The sequence below is a fragment of the Osmia lignaria genome, chromosome 3, assembly GCF_051020975.1.
Source record: "Osmia lignaria lignaria isolate PbOS001 chromosome 3, iyOsmLign1, whole genome shotgun sequence".
In the NCBI taxonomy this organism is placed as follows: Eukaryota; Metazoa; Arthropoda; class Insecta; order Hymenoptera; family Megachilidae; genus Osmia; species Osmia lignaria.
Genome location: NC_135034.1, coordinates 4481654 through 4493927, shown reverse-complemented (window position 1 = coordinate 4493927; position 12274 = coordinate 4481654). Strand labels below are relative to the sequence as shown.

At 38.1% G+C, this 12274-nt stretch overlaps 4 protein-coding genes across 6 annotated transcripts in view; 2 read left to right on the top strand and 2 right to left on the bottom strand.

The window, feature by feature from the left end:
- Positions 1-98: 98 nt before the first annotated feature.
- Positions 99-5357, top strand: LOC117605129 (RUS family member 1). Of its 2 annotated transcripts, XM_076687983.1 has the most exons (10): positions 99-113; positions 2128-3339; positions 3410-3567; positions 3654-3814; positions 3888-4080; positions 4142-4257; positions 4317-4513; positions 4585-4844; positions 4905-5091; positions 5159-5357. In XM_076687983.1, exons 2-10 carry the CDS (start codon positions 3270-3272, stop codon positions 5209-5211), a joined length of 1395 nt encoding a protein of 464 aa, XP_076544098.1. In that variant the 5' UTR covers positions 99-113; positions 2128-3269; the 3' UTR covers positions 5212-5357. The 2 variants fall into 2 exon arrangements, with proteins under 2 accessions (XP_076544098.1, XP_034181969.1); XM_034326078.2 differs by lacking the exon at positions 99-113 and having other exon boundaries at positions 2012-3339.
- On the bottom strand, positions 1004-2017 carry LOC117605131 (uncharacterized). Of its 2 annotated transcripts, XM_034326084.2 has the most exons (3): positions 1558-2017; positions 1112-1500; positions 1004-1029 (listed from the first exon to the last, which is right to left on the bottom strand). In XM_034326084.2, the coding sequence occupies exons 1-2, from the start codon at positions 1985-1987 to the stop codon at positions 1127-1129; spliced, it is 804 nt and encodes a 267-aa protein (XP_034181975.1). In that variant the 5' UTR covers positions 1988-2017; the 3' UTR covers positions 1004-1029; positions 1112-1126. The 2 variants fall into 2 exon arrangements, with proteins under 2 accessions (XP_034181975.1, XP_034181974.1); XM_034326083.2 differs by having other exon boundaries at positions 1004-1500.
- Positions 5358-5419: 62 nt separating the features above from the next.
- On the bottom strand, positions 5420-6511 carry LOC117605132 (RWD domain-containing protein 4). Its single transcript, XM_034326085.2, has 4 exons — positions 6293-6511; positions 6021-6130; positions 5749-5944; positions 5420-5671 (listed from the first exon to the last, which is right to left on the bottom strand). Exons 1-4 carry the CDS (start codon positions 6395-6397, stop codon positions 5504-5506), a joined length of 579 nt encoding a protein of 192 aa, XP_034181976.1. The 5' UTR covers positions 6398-6511; the 3' UTR covers positions 5420-5503.
- Positions 6512-7535: 1024 nt separating this feature from the next.
- The window catches only part of rho-6 (serine protease rhomboid 6), a 110761-nt gene continuing 106022 nt past the window's right edge, over positions 7536-12274 (top strand). Inside the window, exons 1-6 of the mRNA XM_076687987.1 lie at positions 7536-7783; positions 7936-8110; positions 8179-8352; positions 9184-9333; positions 9404-11063; positions 11190-11322. The gene's annotated coding sequence lies outside the window, so the exon portion shown is untranslated. The remainder of the gene's footprint in view (positions 7784-7935; positions 8111-8178; positions 8353-9183; positions 9334-9403; positions 11064-11189; positions 11323-12274) is intronic.

The window sequence follows — 12274 nt, the reverse complement described above, 5'->3', positions numbered from 1 at the left end:
GCACATGCAAGTGCAACACCATCGAACGAAGTCGTTGACTGGAAAACGAGCACATGGGGCTGTAGACGAAGGGGGAGCCAGAGGGGTATGGCGGAATAGTGGCAGCCAGCTCCGTAAGCTCGTTTATTCGCACTTTTACCCGGTTCGTTTAAGTGCGGCCGGATTTCTGTTTATCGAACGCTCGTTGTTCCGAGGGAACGTATCCTTTGCGCAAACCGGAAGTACCGAAACGGTACCCCTTCTATCGACCGTCGAAAGATCTCGCGCGTGTTTGCAATCTGAATTTGTTTTCTTCCCTTTCGATTAATATCCACAGTTAGGTTGCTGCGCCTCTTTGTTTTAATACATCCAAGGATGTTTGTAAAGACACTTCTCTTTTTTCCTATGAAAACCCGTTAAATGCATCGCAAACGTGTATTGCTCATCGTCATAAATAAAGATGCTGGACGCGCAAGTCGAAGTTCCACTTTTTACGCTGTGGAAAATCGCTTTACCGGTCTTCTTTTTCTGTCATCAGTCTAATAGCTTTCGATATAACGCGTCGCAATACTGGTGATCGACATTGAAAACGATTGGTCATGGCGTTTTTTGTACTTTCAATCGGGTGAAAATTAAATAATTGTAAAAATTACATTAGCACATTGTCCGTCATGAAATTCAATCTATTATTCCTAGGATAGTTGTTTTCTTTTATTGGAAATACAATTTTGAAATATATAATCGAATTAAAGAAACGTAAGTGAATGGAGGAAGTTCTAATTCATAGAAACTGAACAGGGATTAGCGAGTCCGGTTCATCGGGAAATCAGAAATTAAACGAGGCACGATCGAAGGGTTTACTCGTGATCGTAATGTTACGTTTGGGCCTGCGTGACTTCCGGTGGAACCTGCCTTTCCGGTGCTCTCATCGTCCAGCCCACGCGCTCTAAGGTTTCTTTCAAACATTTCCTTCCTGTCCTACCACCTTGAAGAACTGCCCCATGGGCAACGTTTCTTCTCCAACTGGTTTCAGATGGCGTTCTACCGCGACTACACGAGATATCAAGTGTAATTTTGATACATCGAATAGCAAATTTTAATTAATCCTCTGATTTTGTATTAAGTTTATTACTCTGATCAGCTATTTCTACGTTTTTTTCAAAAATTTCTGCCCTTGATTATCTAACGAAGACCACCTTCTATTATTGTTAATGGAAATTCTCTCAGCAGATGAAATAATCTTCATTGTTTCAGTCTGCTCATCCGGAATCGATAAATTTGTCTGCACTCTTCGTGGTTCGTCTTTGTCCAGACTGTGACGTTGCGTCGATACTCTGTTACCATTCGCATGGTCAGGATCACGGGAGTAATTAAAATGCTCTAGTAATCGTTCTAATTGATCCTGTACGCTGCGTCTTCTCTTCTTGGGAAACTGGTTATTCCTCGAAGAAAATTCAGTTTTCTCTTCATTTCTTACGGAGGGATTTATAGTGTCTGACGACGTTTGAGAAGCTCTGCTCACTGAAAATTATGAATAATAATAATTTATATATTAGATCAGGTGTTAGATCGTTTTACCCAAAATGATATCACGTTCAACAATGTTAGATAGGAAATTCTTGAATTTATCTCCTTTTTCCTGCCATTGTTTCTTAACAAAATCCACGGAATTGCTCCTCAATCTTCTCCATTTACCGCCTTTGAAATATCTTGAATCATGCTCGGGAGGCGTGACCAAGTTTTTAATATTAGTTTTTGAAGATTTATATAAATTTTTTAACGTTTCAAAAGAACGATGAATATCGACTGGTGTTTGTTTAGGCAAATTCTTATTATCCTCCTTCATTCCAACCTTGTTGATCCTCTTTGAAAGTTCCTCAGCAGGGATTGAAACGGTATTTTCGGAATTATCATTTTTCACTCTGGGTACCAAAGTCCGAAGCTTCGTGTGAAGTTTTTCGATTTCTTCCAATTTTTCTAAAATATCCTTTACGTATTTCTCAGACATACTATTCTTCAGAGAAAGTGCAACATACTTGTTCTCAAATTGACAAATTTTTATATAATAACAGATGAATATGAAATTGAAATCACTTCATGATAACGTTACACCATATAACCCATAATTTAAATAATATTTTCTTTCAGTTCCAAATAGAATAGTTTCGTTACTTATCATGGTGTTAATTAAAAATTCGGATCAACATGTCAACGTGTACGAAGGAAGAAACACCAGATCGTTGTTATTGCAGGGTCCAAAATAAAGAAATAAATTTGAGTGACATTGTGGAAATCATAACCGCTTTGAACACAAAAATCGTACGATTACGAAACGAAGTTAGTACCCTTAAATATATCAACGTTAATCAAACGAAAAAATTAATTAAAAAGCCTGAGGTTGCTGCTGGACGACTGTCTTCACGTGGCTTCGAAAAGAAACTCGACACAATCAATCATGGGAAAATTTATAATAAAATAATAAAAAATGAGAAGAATGAAACCGATTTCTCACATAATAAGAAATTACATGATGGCAGTGACAGTCCACCAAAAATAAGGAAAAAGAAAATTTCTAAGGGAATTCAATGTGGTTCAACCATGGAACATAAAAGAAAGCGAATTTCCTTAAATTGCTTTAAAATAGAAAGAAATATCAAGGAGTATGATTCACTGAAGCAACATAAAAGAAGGAAAACTTCAAAAAACAATTTTCATGTGACCTTTGATACACCTATAGAAAATAATTGTGAGGAAAAAGAAATATTAAGCCCGTTCCAAAAGATTACTGAAAATAAAGTAGGTGGCAATTTAAATAAATTTAGAGGGTGTAGGATGGGTGGCGGCGCAGAGTTCTGTAAGAATCATTTAATTTCCAATTTTAATAACAAAGTGCCCAGAATGAACTTATACAAAAATGCCAAATTCGATGCAAAAAATGTGAAAAGAAGATTAGATGCATGTATCGTTGAACTGAATGGAATAATTGAGGATATTTCTTTGATCTTCCCCGAAACAGATATTGTAGAAGATTTAAAAAAATAAAACACTTGAAAGAAGAAAAAAAGAAATAAATTTTGGATATTAAATAATGCAACCAAATTAAAGTTTATTAATCAAAGGAACACTAAATTTTCCTTTTTTAAATAAAATATTAGGGAATTTCGTTGCATCAATAGTGCAGGTGTAATCGCGCGTGAATGTAACACAGCTACCATGATCGTTAATAAAAGCGCATATGTTGTCACGCGGTGCATTCATATCAAATCAAAGTAATCTCGGTACGCTTCAAGATGCACGAGCGATTGCTGTTCACCGAGGTTTACGGGAACGAGAAAGAGCGATTCATTGTCAAATCAAAAGGTAACAGTTATTCCGACGTGGCAAACGTCACTGTCAGTTTACCTAACCTATCATTGAACTTGGTCCACAGATGAGCAATCGATAACCGAACTGTTATCAGACACAACTAGAACGAAGCCTTTTTATTCTGGTTTTCTATCGATTGTGAAAGAGGTATTTTTACCTCAAGGATATCCCGACAGCGTTCACCCTGATTATACTGCTTATCAGATATGGGACACTGTACAGGTTAGGGGGTAGCAGAAGACATTTGTAAAATCATGAATGAAATCATTGTTGGAACAGCTATTACATGGTACTATTTATTGTTGCAGGCATTTGCAAGCACCATCATGGGTACTCTTACAACACATTCCATTATGCAGGGGGTAGGTGTAGGCGAAGCTGCAGCAACCCCTTTGGCAGCAGCAATAACATGGGTCCTGAAAGATGGAACTGGAATGATTGGTCGTATTATATTCGCATGGTGGAATGGGTAATTGAAATGATAGATAATTTGAATCCTTCTTTAGTCTTCGTCAAGGTGAAACTTGATTTCAATTTATTAGGACAGACTTAGATGGACAGTGCAAGAAATGGAGACTGTTTGCTGACATTCTGAATGATTTAGCAATGGGATTAGAATTACTCTTACCTTATTTCTCCTCTTATTCGCTTGCAATATTGTGCATTTCAACAGCAATGAAATCAGTTGTTGGTGTTGCTGGTGGGGCCACAAGAGCAGCACTCACACAACATCAGGTGTGTAAGATCTGAAATAAATCCAGTTTTGTTAATTAAAATAGGCTCATTTGTGTTATAGGCATTACAAAATAATTTAGCAGATGTATCAGCCAAAGATGGAAGTCAAGAGACATGTGTAAATTTAATAGCATCTTTAGTTGGTATTTTAATACTTTCCATCTTTCATAGCAGCTGGTGAGTATTTAAACCGCAATACCGTCGACGTATGGATAATATATTTAATTCTTATGTAGGTACGCAATGGAACTCTATTTCTTCCTGGTAATAGTACATTTATACGCGAATTATTCGGCTGTGAAATCACTGTGTTTAAATTCGTTAAACGAAGATCGTTTAGCTTTAATAGTAAAGGGTTACATTACGAACGAAGTCATTCCCGAGCCTGAAGATGTTAATAATAAGGAGTCAGTGTTCTTGCTCACAAAACCTAGTAAGATCATTTTACTTGGATTTCTTATTTTAACTAATTGTCAATTGTCTTTGATCGACTTTTTCTTTCAGCAATGAGTATATGCGGGTTTAATATAAAAATGGGGGTCTCCCTTGCTGGTCTTATAAAAAATAATATAATTTCGACGAGCGATACCGAACTATCGTTAAAACTTTTCTTAGATAGAAAATACTTGATTGCTATTGATGTACAGAATAAAACTATTTTTATATGTTTTAAAAAAGATGCGCAACCCTGTGATGTTTTGGAAGCATATTTTCATGCTTGTCTTTGTGGCTTATTTATTTGTATGTCACTGAAAGTGCCACTCGTAAGTATGTGATATAAGTTTGTTTTTATGTGTACGTTTTAAGTTGTCCTGTTTCTTTAGGATCTTTTCTTAAAACCGGAAGTAAGCGATATGTCGTACCCTTTAATGCGGCTTTACGTACTTAACAAAAAGTATTCGACGGAAAATAATGGTATGCATTCGTCGAAATCCATAGAGAGTATATACGCTACGAACTTGTTAATTTCTTGTGAATACAAAGCATTTATTAGTGGCCTTGAAAGTAAAGGTAAATGATTTTAATTTTGCGAAACGACTCTTTTTTACTTTTTTATTTATATAAATATTTATTGTAGGATGGATGACAGAAAGTAATCTGTTACCAGTAGCAGGCTGGAGATTTTTATAAAAATCGAAAAAAATGGTAAAAGCAAAAGCATAAACATTAAATATTAAATAATTGTTGCTCTTTCCTCGATATTATTTATCTTGATAAAATTTTATAATTCAAATGATTTTATTTGCATATCTTGTAATTATCTGTTGGCAATGAGATAAAATGATCTATAAATATTTTCTTATAAATTTTTATCACAGGTAATTATAGTATAGTGAAATCGATATGGAAATCAGTTTATTTCCGATAATTTATAAAAATATAACACGCCTTTAACCTGTACAAATATTTCAAAGCAGCTGAACTAAGACTCTTGTTCTTGTTTGGGGCCAGTCTGTGATAAGTGTTTCACTATGTCCACCCAGTCCCATCCGCGTGGTTTTTCTCCCTTTCCATCTGTTTTGTTCCACTGTCTACGTTTCTGAGCTTTAGTCAAGTGTTCCTTCTTTGGTTTTTTTGTTGTTTCCTCACCCTTTACATAAAAGATCAATTAATTCGTTCATAATACTTCAAATAAATAATTTTCAACTTAATGCAACTAGTTCTTACCTGTTGACTATCATCAGTTATTTTAAGCTGGCTAGTTTGTGTATTGATATCAACTACAGCCTCTGGTTGCTCAGAGACCAATTCAGCATAATGTTCTTGGACAGACTGGAACAATGTGTATGTCATAGCACTTCCCAGCCATTGCTCTGCCTCTTCTTCTACAAGCTTCGCCACTTTGTCTTTTACATCTTGCACACTGTATTCCAATCATTCACCTTTAATAAAAGCAACAGAATGCAAGAGTAGTCACAGAACAACATGGTTGGACTTACATGTGTTTGTTATAAAAGGTATTCATATTAATAATAGGCTTCTCTGACGGATAGGTTGTGCCCCATGAGATCTCCAACAGAAATGATTTGGCATCATTGTCCTCTCCAAACTGTATATAAAAGTATCATTATACATGTTATATTACAATGTAAATGTAACATGAGTTGAACAAATATAATTGAATTATACCTAGAATTGAGGACCTTTAAGTTAAATCATTATTACTCGATATCATAAGGTACATTTTAAAGAATTCTGTTCCAGTACAAACCTTATACTGAAAAGTGGTAGGTGTCAACTGTTTAAAAGCCGAATCTCCATCGTATATCGAAAGTAGTACTTCTCTTTCCTCCTCCTGTAGTTCGGCATCGCTCATTTCCTTTTTTCAACGTGAAATTGTAATATCCTAAGCTGTTTCACACGCGCACCGTTCATGCGTTTATCTGAGGTTAGGGCAAACAGATAGACGCAGCAGCTAAATCGATTGTGCTGCCCTGGTCATGTCATATGTGTGATCTTTCGAAACATCCACTTATCTTACTGAAAAATATTAATCTTAACTTTCAAATTGCCAAAATTTCTTCTTGCAAATATTGCTTTTATATATAAAATGAAGCTATTTGCAAAATTTTCAGCCAAATCCGATAGTAGCTCTGATGGTAGATGGTGGAAGAGAATGTGACCTTAAAATGGTAAAGGGACTACATACCCTCGGAAGTTGGGACAAAAATTTGCATTGCATAATAGATCATTTTATCTTATACCTTCTCTATGGTCCTAAGAAGTCAAAAAATTACCGATTTTTCTCAAAAAAAATTAATTTTCCATTTCGTTAATTACAAGATTCATTGCCAGATGACGTTAGTGTGACTATTCACAAAGCGCATATTAAATTCAAATTTAAAAAACCGCATCAAAGTGAAGTTTCCACACTGGTTTTAATTTATCAGATTATTTATTCTAGAATATTGTAATTTGCTCTGCTATTGCTATACAAATTAAATAGGTACAACATTTTAATTACAAACGAAAACCTTATCAAAAGAGGTATTGGGTGTATATAAAAAAAGAAATTTATTATAGCTTCTGTAAGATTGAAACAAAGTTATTTTGCTGTCCAACGGAAATACTTGTATCTATTCTTAATAACAAATTTTCTCGATTTATTTTATCTGAAATTTGACGTAGGAAAGACGCAAAAGGGTACAATGGTAAAAATAGAGCAACAGCATGGAAATGCTGAGTCCCAGTCTGAATCAGGGTTCTCGATACGGTATAATCGAGACGATTCGGTAGCTTTATCACTCGATAACAGGACAGTATCCTTCCATTTCCGTGCCCGCCTCTACCGTGTCTCGGGCATCGAATCGTGGCACGTACGCGGACATAAATCTGACAGTCGTAGATATCTATGAACAAAAGTGGAGCCACTTACATGCGCGTAAAGTAAAATTTATGGAAGGTGTGGGAATATAAATGCGCGACGTATCATAAATTTTAGTCTTGGACGTTTGAAGAGAGACAGAAACAGAGACGGAGAGAAATATGTGGAAAGAGAAGAAAAGGGAAGAAGTAAGGGGGAGAAGAGAAGCAGCACCCCTTTAGCTCGAAGGTACAAACGATATTGTTCGGGGCATTCGCGGGTACCGGATTCGTCCTCCTCGAATTCTCAAGAGGAAACAACAATTTATTTTGTCGGGGGCCATGGAAATACCCGAAGGACCAGCCGCAAATCACTGCCTGCACACGTTGCTTCACCGTGGTATTTCACCGTCTCCTTTCCTGCTCTTCGCCCTCTAACTCGTTACATTTCTCTCTTTCACCCTGTATCCTCCGATCTGTCTCTCCTTCGTCCCTTTTACTTCACTCGTTCACCATTTTTCCCTTTTCCGCAGGCTCTTCGTTATTTTGCAGACGGTGAATCGAGATCGGATATTGTTTCCGCTATTAATCGGCTCGTCAAGCTGCGAACTCGAGGGTACGCGGAAAATGGCTCGTTTAATATTTCCTTCGACGGATATTGCAGCGAGCTGACGTCGACAAAGCTATTAACCCTTCGTCGAATATCTAAATTCGCTTCCATAAACAGGTTTATCCAAGATCTACTTAAGAAATACTTATGATCTTTAAAGAAGTCATCCCTTTCATATTTTTCAGCAGGAAATTTTCACGCGGAAGCCAAATGGCGCAGCTACTTATGAATGAAAAAAAAAGAAAAAAGAAAAAAGAAAAGAAAGAAAGAAACGTTGATCCGAGACGCGGAGCACGGAGGTCCGGTTAACGAAGTAGTCTCGGCTCCCTGGCATGGCGACGCGTTCAAGCCAGCCAAAGGTAAATTGAAATTGGATGCAGTGACGCGAATTATTATAATCCCAGGGCTGGCATGGAAGCCCTCTGGCGTTTTTCCCCGCTCCACTCTCTTCTCTTCCTTGCGCATCCTGGACTATATAAAATTCGTGGATTCCTCCGGCTATCGTCTCGCCAGCCATCATCCAGCTGCACACACGACTGATCAAAAGTTTCGTTCTAGCTACGTGTTTCCGTATCCATTTCGTCATCTATACGATACGTGAAACGAGAACGTTTCGCTGCTTCGTTTATGTCGAAATGACAGACGTGTATGTACACTACCGAGCAAGCTAGCCTTTTCTCAGAATAATAATTCTTGCAAATATCCATGACTTAAACCTAGAGATTCTGATTAAAATTGACCTGGTGTTTCTCAAATTTCCCTCACCAAGTCAAAAGTTACAAACTTTCCTCGGATTATTCGTAAACGTAGACCTAAATAGTCGGAAGCTGAAGCTGAAGCTGAAGCACGACTTAATTATGCATTCGGCATACTACCATCGGTGTATACCTAGCCTTCTTTCTAATTAAACAAACTTCCTTTTTCCTGCTCTACTACGTGCTTTTTCAGAATAGTTTCTTTTTCGGTTTTCATCCTGTACCCCAACAACTCGTGGCAAATAACGTTTCCATTCGTAGAATTTGAACGCGAAAGACTTCGCGTAATTAGAATACGGTTTCCTGTCAATCGTTGCTCGATACGGGCGGAAAATTCAAGCCTGCTTTTCTATCGGCCTCTAGTTATGCGAGCAGCATGTCGAACTTTAGTGATCCGCGTAACCGTGTTGCCAAAACGTGTGTGTACTCCCACAGGAAGGCGATATCGGCCAGGATATGCCCGGACAGGGTGCTTCTGCTGCGTACACATCCTGTGTATCCTAGCGAAGTTTCAGGAGGCTAACTTGACGATGCATCGATCCCTCGTATTAGAAGATTGTTAGACTTGCATCTCACCACTCCCTGGTAATTAACACATCTTCTTGTTGACGGGTTAGCGTAATTCAGAATGAAATTACTCGGTTAATATTTATAGAAAATCGTAACGCTGAAAATAAAGGAGCGGAAATAGGTTCGAGACAGGATCCGTACAAGCCGGGACGCGACCATGCGTAAACGTCATCCGAAGCTTGGCCCGAGGAGCGTGTTTAACTCCGCTCAACCGTGTAATCGCATTGACTCGATGCACGTGCGATGCATTATGAATGTAAGGAGCCGATAGCTCGACTCTGTGAATCTTCCGAATGGCAACGGACATGCTTGGACGAGAAACACGCAAATTTCCTCCAATTCGACGATTCTAGCGATACACACTGCAGCCTGGAAGCGAAATTACTTGCATTGGATGATGTTTATTAATCTACCATTGAGAGAGGAAACCTGGAGAACCTTAAATTAGAATTTTTTTTCATTTACCATAAGCAGAGAAATTATTCAATAATAGAACAGCACACGGAGGAAGATTCAATAACACGAACGGATCAAAGATGTGAAAAATTTCAATACTGGATGGAATGCTTTTAATGAAAACTTCCATAGTTTTGATAAAAAATGTAAACGCGTTTGATCGCGCGTCAAAGAAGGATGGAAAATTCTGTTTTTATAAAAAATTTGATATTAACCGTGCGAGATCCACCGAAAACGTTTCATTGGACAAGGTTTTTTTTTTATTCTTTCTCATAGAAGATAGGCACCGATGAAGGTTGATCGCTTAAATTGGAGACACTGTGTACACGAGTTGCTGTAGCCAATTTCGCTGAGGTTTATCAGGTTTGAGTAAAATTTCATTTCATGCACGCGATATGAAATTCTGTGTACTACAAAGAAGTTTGATGAGCATCCACAGGAGTAAAGCTTAATTTTCCACACACAGAAATGGAAAACTTTGAAAAATTTGCACGGAATTTTCAATATTTCTTCTTTGATACCGTGTGATTATTTGCTGTAACAAATACAAGAATGGAAATTCTAACGATCAGTTAAGTGAATGGTTTACTTTTTGTTCGATAAACAGTACAATTGAAAATAACAAGTTTTAATTGCTTTTTCAGGTTGCTACGATCGCGGGAAATGAAATTTCATCAGTCGATGGTTGAACAAGATGTCGGAAGTGGTCGTGATCGAGGGAAATAGCGCTGTTCTGTGACGTTCCGCCACTTGAAGCAAAGTAAACAATTTCCACGAGAGAATTCCAAGTTGCACATAGTGGAAATAACGAGACCTCTCGATTACTTTAATTGCGTGCTTGAAAAGAAAAAAAAAACACCGACCCCGAACAACTACCAAACTTTGAACGATTCTTCATCAAATCCTCGACTCGAGTGTATCCATTCAGCATCAGAGTCGCATCCCTGTTTTCCAACCCCCTGTAACACGGCCTCTTCAATCGATATCAACTACAGTCATCAAAATTTTGTATCATTTTATCGACGGTATTCATTAAACTTGTTGACTATTATTAAAGTAATTATAGAAAATTCTCAAAATCCTGATTTCTATCACATCGTTACCGATCTGTGTTCCATGGATTCATCGACTTTACAACCCTTTAACCTGGTGCAAGACAAGATCCTCGATTCTGCAGGTGCACGGGTGCAGCTGCATGTGGATGTTGTAGATTCAACTGCACGTGCAATAGGGGTGCGTTAACGCCTGCGTTGATGCACCGCCAGAGGCATCCTCCATCTACTTGTCAGGTAATTGCGTTATGTATTGACTTGGTTTACCGAGGCGAACGTGAAGGTTCGCGTAAGGGCTTGAAGGAGAGAGAGAGAGAGAGAGGAAGGCGACGAACCGCATATTAATTATGTGATAATTTTCAGCTTAACGAGTCACCCTTGGGTTACACTTCGCCGGGCTGCTTTCTCTTTTTTCCATTACAATTTGATGAGAAGCAATTACTCCATCCCCCACCTTCTGCCGAGAGGAGTCGACGGATATCCTGTTTCAGAAACGGTAAATTATTTGATATTTTTAAAAAATTTTCACTAGTCGAAACTGTGGATAAACTAGCTTTTAGAAACATTTTAATACTAGAATATTAAAACGGAACGGATCAGAGGAAAAATGAATAATTCGGCTTGCAAACAGTTGAATGAGCAATTTATCAAATGAACGATTTGAAATATTTTTGCAATGAAATATAGTGGTCGGATAAAAAAAAACATTCTAAATATTTGCAGTATCGGAAGCAATTTCGTTGAACCACGGCGTACTTTTTTTAATTAAACTTGCATAAACACGCGGCTCGCTGAAACCCGTACCCGATTATTTATTTTGGATACGATTGGAATTTTAAACGGACGTGTCCCATTGCCGTTTGATTCATGAATTTTAGATAGCCTTGCACCGGCGCGGCTCGCCGCGGCGTCGCGACGCCCTAGTCGAGGCAGAGATGAAGGAGCAATTCCGAGATTCCGTCGGGGCTTTCGGTGCACCTGAAAACGCTCGATCGTTCGATTTCCCTCGAGGAAATTAGAATCAGCTAAAATATTTCGATCAAAGGCCACTGTGGCGTTCAAATTGTTACACTGTCTCTCGATACCTTTGTTTCTTAATCGTTTATTAAGATTCTTCTGAACAGTACAATTGGGGCAATATTTTTAAATATGGTTCAAAGAATCGAGTAGGAATCAGGTTGGTCGAAAGTTGGGAATGATATATAAGGGTGCGAGCTGGCGATGAATAATGCGCCAGGACGTCTGGGAAACGCGATGTTTCACGCGCATCGCGGAAATCCTCTAACTATAACCACATTTTACTAATTCCCTCCTCTTTTTGTTTCGTTTTGTTTCTTCGTCGACGCGAACACGCTACGAACCGAGCGTATTTTTCAGCAATAAACAACGGAAACTTTTATCCAGCCATGATATACAACGAGCGAAGTAAATGCCCGCACCGCGCCGCT